At 33.4% G+C, this 16,377-nt stretch overlaps 1 protein-coding gene across 1 annotated transcript in view; it reads left to right on the top strand.

Annotated features, from left to right (window-relative positions):
• The window catches only part of LOC136034903 (prolyl endopeptidase FAP-like), a 129,054-nt gene that overhangs the window by 76,407 nt on the left and 36,270 nt on the right, over positions 1 to 16,377 (top strand). The window contains exons 8-9 of the mRNA XM_065716400.1: positions 1,180 to 1,303; positions 10,967 to 11,199. Of these exons, the coding sequence (XP_065572472.1) occupies positions 1,180 to 1,303; positions 10,967 to 11,199 (357 nt within the window). The remainder of the gene's footprint in view (positions 1 to 1,179; positions 1,304 to 10,966; positions 11,200 to 16,377) is intronic.

The following is a 16,377-nucleotide window of genomic DNA, read 5'->3' on the forward strand; positions in this document are numbered from 1 at the left end:
ATATTAAACGATGGATTACTAACTGTTATACTTACTCATTCAAATTATTTACTTGTTTCACTATTTAATTGATAGCATAAACTATCTGTAATTTATACCCTCTAGAGAAATCATAGTACTAAAACCTTACTTTTTTTTTCTGTGATATTTTAATAGTTTTCAGATTAAATTCTATTTTTTTATGAACGTTTTCTATTACTTTGGAGGGAGTTACACCTGTGGACTTTTTAGAAGGTTGAAAGGATGTCTGTATTTTCCTAAAAATAGTATACAAGGATGAGAGTACCACCTGGAGTAATGATTTGATATTAAAGGATATTATGTTGAAAAATCCATTGTAACAATGAATGTTTTAAAAGCATTGTATGCTGAAAGATCTATTGCAATAGAATAACCACTAATTAAACAATTACATAAGGTTGGACCTTTTTTTCTAATGTCCTTTTGCTATCAGAAAATGACTTTGCTATAGGGAAAAGGGCTTAAGAAAAGGACAAAATGACAACCAGAGTCAAATAAAATTTACCCCAAAGCACATATCTGTTACGTTTTTCGATTCGTAACAATCTTTGTATTAAGCCGTGCTCACACGTGTGCTTAGCTACAGACAAATTTCTAGCCGTGATCACTTGGACAAATCAAGGCCACTTATAAAAGAGGAAGCAATTAGTTTTTTTTCTTTTTTTTGAGGGGATATTGTGAAGGAGATTGATTTTTTTTTTTATATATTTTTCTTTTTGTTAGCTATTTGTTATGCTATTTTTTGGTGTATTGAGAAAACGGCTAGTTTTAACTACTAAAGGCCAACAAAAACTCATGTTTTTCCATCAGTGCAGTAGATGTATAAAGTAAAGAGTTATAATCGTGTTTATTAATATTGTATCGTATCGTATCGTAAATAATGACTTACCCAGACCATGTATGTTGCTATCTCCTCTGTTGGCAGCAATCTTTACATATAGCCCCTTTAATGCGTGTCGTTGACTACAGAAACATATCTAGCTATGATTACTTCAACCAATCACGGTTCTTTATAAAAAAGGAAGCAACCAATGATTGATCGAACATGGGAATTACTAAGTGAAGCCGTCTAGCTGAACACACATGTGAATTGGCCATATAAATCTAGATTTAATTATTTACTTACCATGGAATATAAAATACGAATTTACTTTTTAGTGACCCGTATCTGAGATCAGTCATTTGGTCTGGTGACAATTCAGTTACTATAGCTTGGACGTCAAGAGCCCAAAATGTGACATCGCTGCTAACTTGTTCAGCCCCTACATTTGAATGTGAAGACGTGAGTACAGTATATTGACATGAAAAGTGAAAAAGAAGTGTGCCTATGATGTAAATATAAAAATGAGCGATGTTAAATCTTAAAAAGAGTAAAAATTATTGTAAACACAAAATCAGTGAAAGTAGGCATTTATTCATATTAGAAAACTGACAAATTTACAAATAGAGCAAGGAAATACGATTACTTTTTGTTTTTGAAGTAAAAGACTTTAAAAGAAGTAGTTGAAAATTTCATTTTATGAAAATGAAATTTTTACTCCATTTTTCATTATTTCTCGTGCAAATATATTTTTGTTCCTAAAGGCTAAAATGTTTAGAGGCTATTGCCCCAATCAACATCTGAGTCGTAACTTTCAAGTGATTGCTGGAGCTTAAATGAAAACCGCTAAACAACTTTAATGAAAACAACAAACAGAAAATAAATATTCAAAAGGCACATTTTAATTGTTTTCGTTGAAAACATGGAAACTTTTGTTTTTTAGATAAAATCGTTGTGTTCACCAGTTGATCATATTTTCCAAGTTTTCACTAAGGCACAAGAAACCATTTGAATTTTAAGAGTGGGGCTCTAAGTGATGAAAGCAACCCCAGCCAATATCGGGGACTAAGTTGCTCACTTAAGTTTGTAACCCACACTTTACTCTTTTGAAAATAAATGTTTTATTTTATTGTAGTTTCTCATGCAAATACATTTTATGTTCCTCCCTAAAAGAAATATTTACCTCATTTATAAGTATAAAGTTTTTAAACCTCAACAGCTTGTCTTTTTATTTAATGTTTTAATGTTAGGAAACACATAAGGAAATACTATGGAAAGAAAATATATTTAAAAACAATATTTTGTCTTATATTTTGCCTACAAACGACGGTCAGCGTTGCAAAAATCGCATCCCCTGTCCTGGCTCGTTCACGGGACTTGGTTTTTTCAAGGGAAAAAGCTTTAGTAAAGGGTAAGGAATGAATCTGAAAAAAACGCATGAAATTGACGATTTATCACAAATAAATTAGAAAATATGGGTGAAATCATAGAGAATTCTATTTTTGGGGAAAGTGTGGGTATCTATTGGCAATCTGTCCCTGACAAATTATTTTAAGTAAATTGCAAATTGTCAAATTGAACAACTTTTGAAAGAAATAATCACAAATTGCCCTGGTTGTTGATTATTGATTATTCAAATTACACTTTGAAAAACAAATTTTCTCCTTTTTTCTGTATTTGTGTTTTTCTTAATAAATTAATCAGTGCTGCCATTTTTAACACACATATTTAATACAAAAAATCACAGCAATAGACAAAGGACATATTTTATTATTACCAAGTTTACCAATCGCATACTTGGACGTTTTTCCCCTTAACTGTTAACAAAATCCAGATCAGTCAGTGTCCGGAAAATTGGGGAAAAAGACAATTGAATTCAGAACTATGTTCTTATATGGATTATCTTAATCACTGCAAAAACAATATTTCCTATTCATTAGAAATTTAATACTCCCATGCTTCTTTTTTGCTGGTATTAGTTTTGTATGTATGAATAGATAAACTATGCTTTTGACATATCAAAAGGATGGTATGAACTCATTGTTCTTGAAATAAATGGTTAAGTGGGTAGCTTTTGATGTCTTAATGTTAGTTAAAATTTCAGAGCTGATTTTGCATAAAATGCCTCTGGAGCCCCAGATGAAAAAAAAGAACCGTGTCCTAAGTTGCCCCTTAACGGATAAAAAGACAAAATATGACTTAATTCTCCATTCTTGAAAAATTAAGACGAATCTGTCTTAGTTATTGTTCAAATACCAAAGTAAGCTTTAGATGGAATTTTGGGAATTCAAAAAAAGAAAAAGAGTGAAAAAAATAAAGAAAAAAATTAAAAGAGTGTACTCTGGCCTTAAATTAAGTGACAATTTAAAAAACTTTTAATAAGGATTCGGCATTAAATTAAAAGTCTGTTTTCAGACTTTACAGCTATATGTTTTGAAGGAGTGACCTTTGGGAGAATATAAGCAATTACGCTACGACAAAGTTGGGAGAAGAAAAATAAGCAGAAGAGGGGTGATAGAGTTAATTGCAAGAGCCGTGGTACCCGCCGGGCTTGCCTTTTGCGGGGACAAGGTACAGCCTCCAACGTTTCCTTTACTTCTCTTGCAAGTGAATTTTTTTTTCTTCACTTCATACTTTTTGCGGTTTATTTTTTGCCACCTTAAAATGCCAAAGTTTAGGCAGTTCGACTTGGTTTTAGTCCACTTTGCAGGATATCCTCTCAGGCCATCAAGAATAATGAAAGTTACAACTGAGGGTGACGGAGATTCCAAATACCTTGTTTTTTGCTACGGTCAGTATAGTGAATATATAGTCGCTGAGTCAAATATCACGTCCAAAAAGGCTAAATCTCAACAGACCTCAAAAACAAATCAAAAGGAGTAGATAAAGTTGTCGCTGAGTTAGAGTCGATGCCCGATATATATCGTAGAAGTAAGACTTTTGCCGCTATGAATCTTACTCTGGCTGACCCTGAACCTGCGACTTCAGGTCTACTTGGCCAAGTTCCCCAAGAACATTCAATTAACATTTTCCCAAGAACATTCAATCAAAATTTTGACATAGCCATTTTGTTCAATGTAGGTGAAAGGTCCGGAAATTATGTTTTTGAGGATAGAAACCCGCCTAAAGCCCTCAGGGCGAGGGTTTTAAGTTATGCCTCGGAGGCATATAAGGCTTTTTTTTCTAGAAAGCACTGTTGTAGAAAATTCAAAAAAGGGCTTATTGGAATGGGAAATTGAGAGAACTAGTCCCCTTTTTAATAGTCAAAAGTGATCAGGAGGCAGCTAACTATCCTCCCACGCCCTTCATTTCCCCAAACATTCCCAACCAAAATTTTGAGGTGACTCATTTGCTCAACGTAGTCGAAAGGTCCCGAAATTATGTCTTTGAGGATGACAAACCCCGTAAGCCCTCAGGGCTAAGGCTGTGAGTTATGCCCTAGGGACATATAAGGTTTTTATAGAAAGCTTTGTCGTAGAAATTTCAAAAAGTGCTAATTTGATTGGAAATTGAGAGGGCTAGTGCCCTTTCTAATGAGCTTTATTAAGCCAAGAATGAACAGAAATGGTCAAACAATCTTCCAAGCGTAAAACTACCACAAATCCCTATCAATAAATAAATGAAACTCAAAACGGACAGACATTACAATAAATAGCCGAATCAAGCTCAAAACGAGCAAAAATTAGCAAGAGTAGGGCTGATAACCCCTATGCCCTAAAAAGGCATGGAATTCTTAAAAAGCCATTTTATTAAAAATTGTCACAACGTCTAATAGCTAGCCTCTGGGGATGCCAAGCCCCCACACCGTCCGGGCAAGGAATGCAAATTATGCAATGTATCATTGGAAAAGTGGGTAACATGTGATCCTCAGTATGTCCGAAAAGGCTAATGATATGGCGGCAAAATATTGGGAAATGCTGAGGGGTTGGTTGAGCTAAATCGTAAGAAACTTTTTGTATCCAAGTTATAAAAGGCGTATCTGCAATATCTTAGGGACGGGTAAGGGTATTAACATGAAATTTTCAGGGCCGCTATACCTACTACCACTGTTATGGCTTCAAATTAGACTGGTTAGGACTGCAACTTTGACTACTTCCAGCTGCGAAAAATTGTAACTATGACTGCGACTGCTTGTAACTGCTACTACATCTACTTGTGACTTGTTTCGGCGAATGTTGAGGGGAATGCTGAATTTTGAGACTTCGTTGTTGAAAAAACGTTTTTAATTTTAAAACGTTAAAAACGTTTTTTAAAATGAAATTTTAACGTTTTGAAGCTTTTATGAAACTCTGATGTCGAAAAAAGACTCAGATGTTTAAATTGGGAATATTAAAAAACCTGAACCTCTGGCAACAAAAAACAAACAGAAATTAATTTTAATAATATAAAGTTTTTGAAAAAGTCGTATTAAACTAACGACCATTAGAAACAAATTCCTCTAACAATTTAAACTTGGCACGGCCAGATATTACTATTAAAGAATATATGAGACCTACAAAGAATAGAAATTAACTAATAAACCATAGCAAATGTACCGGTAACAGGTGCTAATATAAATGAATAAACAAACCTTAAAAAATCTAAAAATTAATTTGAATATTCAGGTTATATCTGAAACGAACAAAAATTACTATTTAGCAACTGACCCCTCCCTCTTTCCTAACTCTAAAAGTCTAAAGCCTTGCGTCACTTGCACCTTACTGGAAAGGAATCTCATTACAAATATTTTCTTTTATGCTCACAGCACTGAAAAATAAAAATAAAAATTATTTCGAAATACAATCTTAACTTGCAGAACTTTCAGCAATAAAAACCTTTATATAGTAACTACTCATTTTGCTTTACTAGTTTTTTTTTTTCAGGGACTGTTCTTTCCAAATATAGTCTTCAATAAAACACAAATGACGCAATAGGCTTTGAACTTTTACGGTTATGGGGAGAGGGAAGGGGCTTTAACAACCTGAATATTGAGAAAGTAAAATCTAGATGTTTAAAAGTTGGAGTATAGGTATGCGCAGGAATAAAAAGAAACGAAATGGCAAAATTACAAGGGTTGAAGGGTAGGATAAAACAATAGGTAACTATAAATCACATACAAGAAATTTTTTAAAGTAATAAATAATACACACCTTATTAAACATTGTAAGTTATGTGATCCAAATCAGCCATGTCGGAGAAATTTTTAAACTGTACAGTAATATAAATCGTACAAAAAGTCTGAAAGGCAAAGCAAAATAACATAAACACTTAAATCTGGTAGAATATATAAAGGAAGACTCAAAAAAATATATTTATGAATTTTGTGATAAAAACTTTTATTTTTGTCTTTTAGTCAAGTAAAATATGATATTGAAACTTTGATACAAAATAGCCATACTGTTTTGTGTCGGGATAATGGCATGGTTTCTACCGCAACCCACTCAACTACTGGGTGATCTATCGCTATTTCTTAGATATAGGAGTATTCCGCTCTCTAAATGGAAAAGTGCTGTCCGAATTTGGCAATAGTCTATTATCGAGTGGTTATATCAAATATAGTAGATTATGGAAACCCTTTTGAGATCGAAAATATTATATAGACCATGGATTTCTAAGCTGACCATTTTCCACTCAAGAATTTGAAAATCAACCAAGTTGTGGCTCAACTTGAAAATTTTGCCTTGGGTGAAAGTGATAAACTAGAAAGCAAAAAAGAAAATATGTCATGAATTTTTTGTAAATATGGTGATCAATAAAACTTTCTAAAAAGGATAAAGGATAAAGTTTAAGGATAATCCTTTATCCTTTCTAAAAAGGATAAAGAATAAATAATCCTCCTGAGCCATTGCTGGCGCATAGGGCGTCGATTCAACGTTTCAGTTGCTGGTTGTTTTTTACAGGGACAAGTAGCAAGCTTGTCGCCCAGCCTTGCTGCAGCGGCGATCGAACCTGGGTGCTCCGTATTGCCAAGCAGAGCATCAATCCACTGTGCTACAACAGATTATAGAACTCTCTATTTCACCCAAAATCCGTTGAATCTCTCTTTCTTCACTTGCAAAAATAGTTAGAAAACTAGGTTTTTGTTATCAAAAATGCCTTCGTCGTACCTTGAAGACTCAGAAAAATTTCCCTGTGACAATGACTGGTCAAGAACTTGCTGGGAGATCCAACCCACCCCACAGTAAAAAAAAGTCCGTTTATCTACACTCCTGTCAAGCGCACAAGGTGGAACTTAGCGTCTTTTGAATCGCTATAGAACTGCTTAATAAGAAATCGATCCATATGAAGGAAATCCCCAAACTACCTAACATATTTCTTATGAAACGTATGCTGAATGAGGTCGATCTTATTATTGATATAAAATCTTGTTGCAACTGGACAATTAAAAATTAGAAGAATATTTGATGCTATAACATATATTAATTACGGAGAGATCAGCATGTTGCCTCTTTTAATGTTTCTACAATTACTTTTGTATTTGAATAATATTTTTCAATAAAGAACATTCTGAAGTATTTAACTGCACTAAAAGAAGTGTAATTTATATGTATCTAAAATATTTTGACTTACATTAAATGCCTCATTGTCTTTTCAGTGACATTATGTAAAAAAAGCATGAAATGGTATTCGAATTATTGTATAGTTCTTGAAATCTCTACATTGACATGTCAGATACAATTTAATCGTTTATGATAAATTGAATCTTTTAATTTTGCCTTTTGTCGCTAGATCTTTTACCTACTTCACAATTATTATTATAGCAGTTCGGCTTTATGGCCGAATATCATCTACAGTCTTGAGGCCCAAGTGGAAAAGTTAGATAACATTTTATACATAAGTTCTAACTTGTGGGTAAAATAATTGAAACAATTTTCTTCAAATGAAAGTAAAGAGCAAGATTGCAACTTAAGAAGAACAGTAATTTTTCCATACGCGAGGAGTGATCCCCCCCCTCTTTAGCCCCCACTCGATGTTATTTTGTACCGCAAAAAGGAGCCAAACACCAATTTGCTGTGGAACGATAAAATGCTATTTAAGTATTTAAATGCTAATTAAAAAGGGCACTAGAATTTTCAATTTCACTTTGAAAAAGTCTTCTCCTGAGAATATAGGATAACTGGTTCTAAGTGATCACCCCTAAAGGACAAAAATATTAATAAACAAATAAACGCTCAATCTTAATCACTCTTCCAAGTTCGAAGAGAGATTCTCTTGTAAGATAGAGAGTAATTCTAAGTTAGAATCATTTTTGTTATCTTCTAAATAAAATAAGAAAAAATGCAAATTTCGTGATTTTTAGGTAGAGAAATAAAAATCTGTAAATATGTTCTCTGACATGTTGAATCCTTGGGGTGTATTTTTCCGCTTTTCAAAAATTAGAGAAATTTTCTCAGGTTCGTATATATTTAGAATCACCATGAAAAGCTCATTTTTAAGTATATATTGTTAGAAAAATTCTATCTCTTATAGTTTTGGTTACTAATAGCAGGTGTTCCTCCTTATTTTTAGTTTGCTAGCAAGAGCTATTTAAAACAAAAGTTTCTAACTTTCTGACTCGATATTTTTCGAAAGTTTTGACGGCCGGACGAGTGCCTCACAGGTTGACATGAAGCCAAAGCTTGGCTTGACAATCTAGAGTATAATTTAACCGCACACTATCGTTCTCGTAGTTTCATTGCTGGCATGAACTCCTAGAATCATTGATGCCAAAGTGACGCTTGTTTTTATTTCGGCACTTTTTGCAGACTGTAAAACCTTATAAACTCTTGGGATACATTTCTGAATTTTCTACTAATAGTCAGGGAGCCACTCAACGAAAATGTGTCGGGTAGGTGATCAGTGAGCAGCAGAAGGTTTGACAACGGAATATGGGGTAATCGATAGCGCTGATCACGAAAATGGGCGTTATATACTCGGCCAGGGGGTGCTTGACCCCGAAAATTGAAAATTTCGCGTTTTTTTTACTATTAAATCACGTTTCGGAAAAATTTCCACAATGATCGCCAAATCTTTCGTAACTGATGCCAGAAGTGACGAGTACAGTGGGGACCATCGCGAATGACCTTGAAACTTGCAATTTTAATTTTTTTATTCGCGCTGGAAAAGATTTCACGCCTAGATTCAGCTGGTAGCGGATAGTTTTATTATCTCAGACAGGAAGATTGCCACTATACTCAACAATGACCTTGATTACAACTATCTTTCATTCCTAATCAGAATTATTAGTGAACTTGACAAGATTATTATTTTAAGATTTATTTTATTTTATTATTTTATTATTTTAAGATTATTGACAAAATGCCAAAGTGACACTTGTTTTTATTTCGGCACTTTTTGCAGACTGTAAAACCTTATAAACTCTTGGGATACATTTCTGAATTTTCTACTAAAATAAAACTTTTTTAAGGAAGAATTTTTAATTTTTTCAATACAACAAGCTTAGCATATGTGGTTAACTTTTTGGTGTATGTGACACTGTTCTAACTTTTGAGCCAAATTTTGGCTCTAATCATAGTTTGATTGTTTATTTATTATTATTTATGTCTTTTTTTGTCTGTTTTGTTCGTTTGTTAAGTGCTGTTATATTTGTGTCATTTTTTGTTTCGTTTTTTCTGGTGTTATGCTGAAGAGGGCCCTTGGACATAGGGCCTAACTTCATGGAATTGAATTCTACTGTCTTCGAAAGATTTCCCTATTTTTTCTAAGTTGTGTTTGTTTGATATATGTGGTTGTCCAGTATTAAGTGATTTTATGTTTTTCTTTTGGCAGCCACTTAGATTAATGTTATGTGTTATATTATTTTGTAATTAAATGAATTGAACTGAAAAATTCAACTGAATTAGCTAAAATTATATTATTATGAAATGTTTTAAGCACTGTTTTATAAGTAAATCAGAATATGTACTTAACGGTTATGAACGACGACCATCACATCCTGGATCTTTGTTACCTCCCTCCACAAGCTTGGGGCTTCAAGCCTTGCTACCTAAATAATAAGCTTTATTAGTTTTTTTTTATTCGCTATAATGACGAAGTTAAACTAATGCGCGTTTATCCTCAGATTTTAAAACTTAGTGGTAATTTGATTCACTAAAACACCACTCTCATTGAAAGTAGCAATATACTTTTTCAAACCTTCAAAGTGGCGATTCTCATTAAATCGGTAATATATTGTCTTACAAACAATATAATGTGCTAGTCTTGATGCTCTCACGTATTTCTTTAGCATTTAATAGGATTCAATACCTTTAAACATAATTTTGTGAGCAACGTCGGCTGACTATCTCAAAGGCAAAGTGTCCATTAGCCAATTCTGCCAGGGGACTGCTTATCATTGAAACTTATTGAGAATTATGAAATTTGACTGAAAAGACAATGGAATTGTGTCGGCAAAGTTTTTAATCAAAGCGGGTTACAGCACTGAAAATTCAAAGAGCTGTCTTATTAATCAAATGACAATTCTTCTGAGGTTACTTGCGGCATTTTCCTAGCAGGTATACTAGAAAATTTTTCGAGATAAGCATTTCCTGATTTTTAAAAAGAAAATTCTCCTCCGTTTAGTCGAAAAAACTAAATTTACACTTCCTAATAATACAAGTTTCGCTAAAACTAAACATCTCTATCTTCGGCACGGAACGAGAGGAGTTGCATGGTTTTTCTAAGATTTCAGGGAAAGTAAATGTTGACTTTTAGTTTTCCGCCGTTTATTCGGATCGCTTATCGGATCACTCCACAAGTTATGACAAGACCACTCAATCAATGCGAAGTCGTTTGACCACACAAACTAAAAAATTATAAAAGTTTATAATGGGCGAGATAGGCTGATTTATTATGGTATCGAATCCCCTTAACATTTGTTAAAACATCATGAATAATAACTATTTGTGTTTTTCCAAAGAGTTTACAGTTTAATAGCGTTTTATTTAATTAAAAATGGCCACTGAATTGCAGTATTTGGTTTATTTAGTTTACATATTTAGCTTATTTAGTTTATATATTATATATTTTTATATATTTAGTTTATTTAGTTTATATATTATATTGCAGTTTATTTAGATGCTACTGACACATAAGTGTAGCAACATAACTGTTATTTACTATTTACCATATCCAACTTTAAGATTTTAAACCTAAGATCTATTGTAGGTATATATTGCAAGAACTCGTATTGAAAAGCAGTGGCTATCAACACCAAAATTTGTTCCATCTTCTAAAAGCAACCAAGAGATATTGTTTGTTAATGAGGTCTCTGATCAAAAGGGAACCGTTTCAAATCAAATTTTGCATGTAAGGAACCCCCTGCATCGAGCAAAACCGTTGAAACACGAAGGGATATCTGTTGCTGATGTAATTGGATGGGATGAGGAACAGCACAGTGTGTAAGCGTCAAGATATTTTTTTTTTACTACGTCCCTTCAGACGTTTTTTAAACGTCTTTTACAACATCTAAAAAATAAGTCTTTTTAGACGGTCCGCTCTTCAGAGGTCAAACTGTTAGAGAGTCAAAACACCGTTTACAGATATGGTATTCCCCATAAAACGATTAGCTATGCCTATTGAAGGTGTGAATGAGAGGTAGGCGTGGTATCTACACATAATTTTATAAGGAATATTTGTTGTTAGAGACTATTGTTTGAAAAATATTAAAATGTCTAGTTTTCTGTTCTAAAAGGTTTACGAAGGACCAATAACAGTAAAGTCAAAATATGGGGGAAAATTTTGTCTCCTAATTTACTAAACACAAAAAAGGAGATTTTTTCGCTAGCCTAAAAATGAAAGCGTAGGATAGTACTAACACATTTTGTAACTATTCATAGACGAATTTTTTTTTATGTATTGACCTCCCCAAGCTTTCATTTTTGTTCATAGAAATTTTCAATTTTTCAGGAAAAGGGAAAACATTTTTTACTGCAATTAGCGATAAAAGCATATTTAATTTTATATTTATATTTTAGGTTTGTTCTCTCGGCTGAAACCTCGGTTATTTTTCCTATTACAGATGATGGATTAAAGGGGTAATATTTAATGTCAATATTTTTTCACGATATTCTCTTGATCGACATAATTTACCCAAGTGACCGGCAATTACGGTTGGTGAGAAATCGTTATAGAAGATGAGGTTTCGTCTAAGAAATTTTTTGTCCATTGGTAAATCGTTGAAAAGCGACATCGGTCAACAATTATTTATTTTTTAGATATTAGCTCTAAATCATGGTTCCTAAAAATTAATTTAAAATTTGTAATTAAAAATTGTAATGCCACAAAAACAACAGTGATAATAAACAAAATATTCCTTTTTTTTTATTTTATTCAATTTCATAACACAATAAGGTTAATGTTTTAGACAAATAAGTCAGACATGATAAGAAAAAATATAAGGGCTCACATACTCTCCACCAACTGGGGCACATTACGGAGGATCACTTGCTCCACCACACGTGACACAGTTCCTCCATATTCCACATCTTTCAACCATGGATGGCAGAGTTTGCACTACCTTGGAAAACACCACCAGATGCCCGCCGTTTTTCAAAGTGGACAGTCCCTCGTACAACAGTCCGAAGAAATCGATGGGATGACGCCAATATGAAAAATAAAATGGCAGATATTTCAGGCCGATACCCTTGAGGCCTATTCGCAATGAAATTTTACTAAAACTGAGATTTAGCTAGCATTAATTTGAGCCATTCGGAATTTTTCATTTAATTTCTCAACTGATCTGAAAACTCTATGAAAATCTGGTTGAAATTGGCACTAGATAATTCTGTGTGTTAATGAAACATCACTGTGGATGGGTCTTAAGTTTCGTCTTCAGCGACAAATTATTAAAATACAAAAAAAAACCTTGGTGCTTGTTTCTTTAGCCACCACACTCAAGTTCTGTCGAGAAGTGAAGTTTGGTTAATGCTAATGAAATAAAGCAAAAAATGATGAAAATATAATACTTTATCAACAAAATTATGGAAACTACAACAAAGAATTGTTGGAAACAGCGTTATATTAAATACGTAAACTAAACTAACCTAACCAAAATACCAACTAAATATTTAATTAAAACATAGCTACAATGTAGTTTCCCACCGAGCCGAAGCTAATATTGTCTGGTGTAAAGACCATGAAAACCGGTTATTGTCTCATGTTCTCGATATAAGATCTTGAGTGTGGTGGCTATAAGAGAAACGTATCAACAACTTATATGTTAGAAAAAAATAGGATAGAATATGATAGAATATTATATGATAGAAACTTGAAATCGTTACTTGAATCGTAAACTTGAAATCGTAAATCGTAAATCGTAATCGTAAATCGAAATCGTAAAATCGTAAATAATAATAATCGTAAAAATCGTAATTGTATGTAATTGTAATTGAATCGTAATGTATAGTAAATAATCGTAAATCGTAAATCGTAAATCGAAATCGTGAAATCGTAAATCGTAACTTGAAATCGTAAACTTGATTTTTTACGATTTGAAATCGTAAAAAATAAAGCTCGGTTACAGTTTATCGTGCGTGTATCCGTATGCTGGTGTACCACAATGTGGGACAGAGAAAACGATTTTATATTGCTCATTGCCCTACATGAACAATTAATGTACAATTGTGTTCATTATATTCGAATGATGAGCCAAAGGTATAAATTTTTGGACGTGGTGTCCAGACTTCACTTTAAATTGTGCATAAATTTTCGGTTACAACATTCAAGGAATAGAAATATATACTACTTTTTATAATTTAATTGCGGTTGACTTTCAACAGAAAATATTAAAATGCTAGAAGTGGCTCGAGAACATATTTCATTTCCTTCTAACACTCCTTCGTCGTGTTATAACGACCACACTTTGTTCTTGATCTTTAATGAAACTAGTTTTCTGTCTCCACTCGGACAGAGAAAACTGGTTTATCTTTGTTCTCTGTTCTCAATCTTTCGAACAAAACACTTTGTTCTCGATGTTTAATGAAGCTGATTTTCTGTGTCCACTCGAACACAGAAAATCAGCTTAAGAATCATCTAAGAAATCAGCTAAGAAGATAATAAGCTTAGCTTGAGGGAGATAAACGGTATCTATGCAGGTATATATTGATTAAATATTTAACATATAGAGGGGGATAGGTATTTAATACAATGCTTTCGGGGTGGCCCGCTCTCCAAAATTCTCTGCTGCAGGTTCCATAGTTTTGTTACTAAAGTATTGTATTTTCATCGCATTTTGGTATATTTCATTGTGACTAGCCTAACTTCATCTCTATGGCGTGATCGCTAAAATGGAATATACCTAAGTAGGATGAAAATAAAATACTTTAGTAGCAAAATAATGGAAACCGCAACAGAGAATTATAGAAATCAGGCCTCCCAGAACGCATTAAATCAAATGGTTTCTAACTTAACCTAACCAAAATACCAACTGAAATATTTAATTAAAATATACCTACATTGTAGTGTATATGTTACCGTGAATATCCGAAATCTGGTTAATGTCGACATTCACCGGTGAATGTTCGAAATTCCCTTTTCTCTCCTTCGCTTCAAATAGATTTGCAAGTCAGCGTTTTCAGACTTGTGCAAGCTAAGATGGCAAAAGTTAAAGTTAAGTTTGATTATGTTAGTTTAGGTTAGGATACATTAGGGTAGGTTAGGTTAAATTTGGTTCTAAATATCAGAAATGAGCTAAAAACTAACCTAAGCAAACCTAACATAACCTGACCTCACCTAACCTACTCTATTCTAACCTAATCTGTTATCATCAAACCTTGCATTAAATTGAAAAAGTTGACTGGCAACGCTGACTAAATCCAAGAAAAAAAAAAGGTATTCCGGACATTCACCGGTGAACGTCGACATTCATTACTTTGTAGACATTCACAGTACGATAGAGACACTCTCTCAAGCTAGGCTGATTATCACAGAGTACATACTGAAATACAGGAAAAAACCAGTTCTGTCGGACCAAGAACTTGAGTGTGGTGGCTATAAGAGATAAGTACCAACATCTTTATTACCCTCCATAGCCTGTACTTGCTAACTATATATATCCTAATTAGCCCCCCCCTCCCTTTTTCCTTATCAAATAAGGATCTAAAGCCGAACTGGCCAACCATGACAAAAAAAAAGAGAAGAATCTAATAATGAAGAGTAAAACAACAGGTCTAAGGCCAGTAAATGGAAAGGAAAACAATAACTAAACGACCAATATTTGACCTGCATAAAACAAGGCGTCTTCAGCGCTTAATATACAAGGCACTAAGTTTTAACTAAACGCCACCTAAACACCGGAAACGCCTAGTTCTATTCAGAAGAAATATCCGTGGTTAGTTATTCCTTGCTTTTCCATTTACTTGCCTTAGACCCGTCGTTTTCTCCTTCATTTGAGATTTCTCTCTCTTTGTTTTCCCGCTTATCAAATCTAGGTGAGTTATCACCAGGGGTGGATCCAGGGGAACCCCAGGCTCCCAAGTTTTTTTCTGACCCCCCTCATTCTGCTGTTTTCATTTTTATCTTTTTAAAAAATAAACTTGTCAATTTGGTCAATTATTGACGCCTTTGTCACATCCCTCCCAAGATTTTTCTCTATATTGGCCTTTGGCTATATCTGTGATTTACTGGTATTTAGTCATCTAAAAGGTGACTAAATTGCTTTCATCATTCCTTTAAAGAAACTTTATCGTGACTATTAGTTATGCTTAAAATGTTCCTTATTCAGCAGTTGCCTCCAAAGTTAATTCATAAATTCCTTCCAAATCCAATTTGTGTGTACTATATCCGACTTTCATCTTGACAATAGTCGTCAACGCCCCCCTAATTAACTAAAACCATCTTTAGATCTATTGCCTCGCCAGCAAAAAGACGGATAACCACCGTTCATTTTGAACGTTTGTTAGCCAAAAAAAAAAGATGAATTGTTTGATTAGGCCTATGTCTATTCATCTTATGCTGGTCACCCTAGACAATGGATTACAAATTGAACAAAGCAGTTTCATTGAACAATGCAAATGTGCCAGTTTTATGTTCGCTGTCGCCAGAAATTAAATGCTGCTAAATTTTGTAACCCTGAAGAAAACATACAAATTTATTTTATTCTTGACATTTGGAAATTGATTAGACTGATAGAGAGAATAATAGGTGATATTACCACTGTTGTACACGATTGAAAAACTTAATGAATTTTTCCCCTCCCCAAGTACTTTTAAGATTGGATAACAACAAGTTATAGTTTTTGATTATGGAAGACCAAATTAAATACTTAACGTCAGCAGCACGATCTTCCTGTACTTTCCGTATCGGAAAACATAAAAAATTTATGACTAAAATCATCAGTCTTTTCAATTTCTAAATAAAAGCATGGGGTGGTCATAACATAGACAGCCGTTCTTGAATAGTTATTAAAAAATCAAAAATTACTCTAATTGAAAGTAAAAAGTGACATTAAAATTTAAAATAAACAAAACGCTTCAAAAATGCTTTTTTTTTCAATCAAACGACCCATTTATTTGAGCTGCCCATGTGTTTAGAAAAGATATCAAAGGAGGCAGTCTTCCTCATATACGGAAAAATTATGT

This window comes from Artemia franciscana, chromosome 13 (genome assembly GCF_032884065.1).
Source record: "Artemia franciscana chromosome 13, ASM3288406v1, whole genome shotgun sequence".
NCBI lineage: Eukaryota > Metazoa > Arthropoda > Branchiopoda > Anostraca > Artemiidae > Artemia > Artemia franciscana.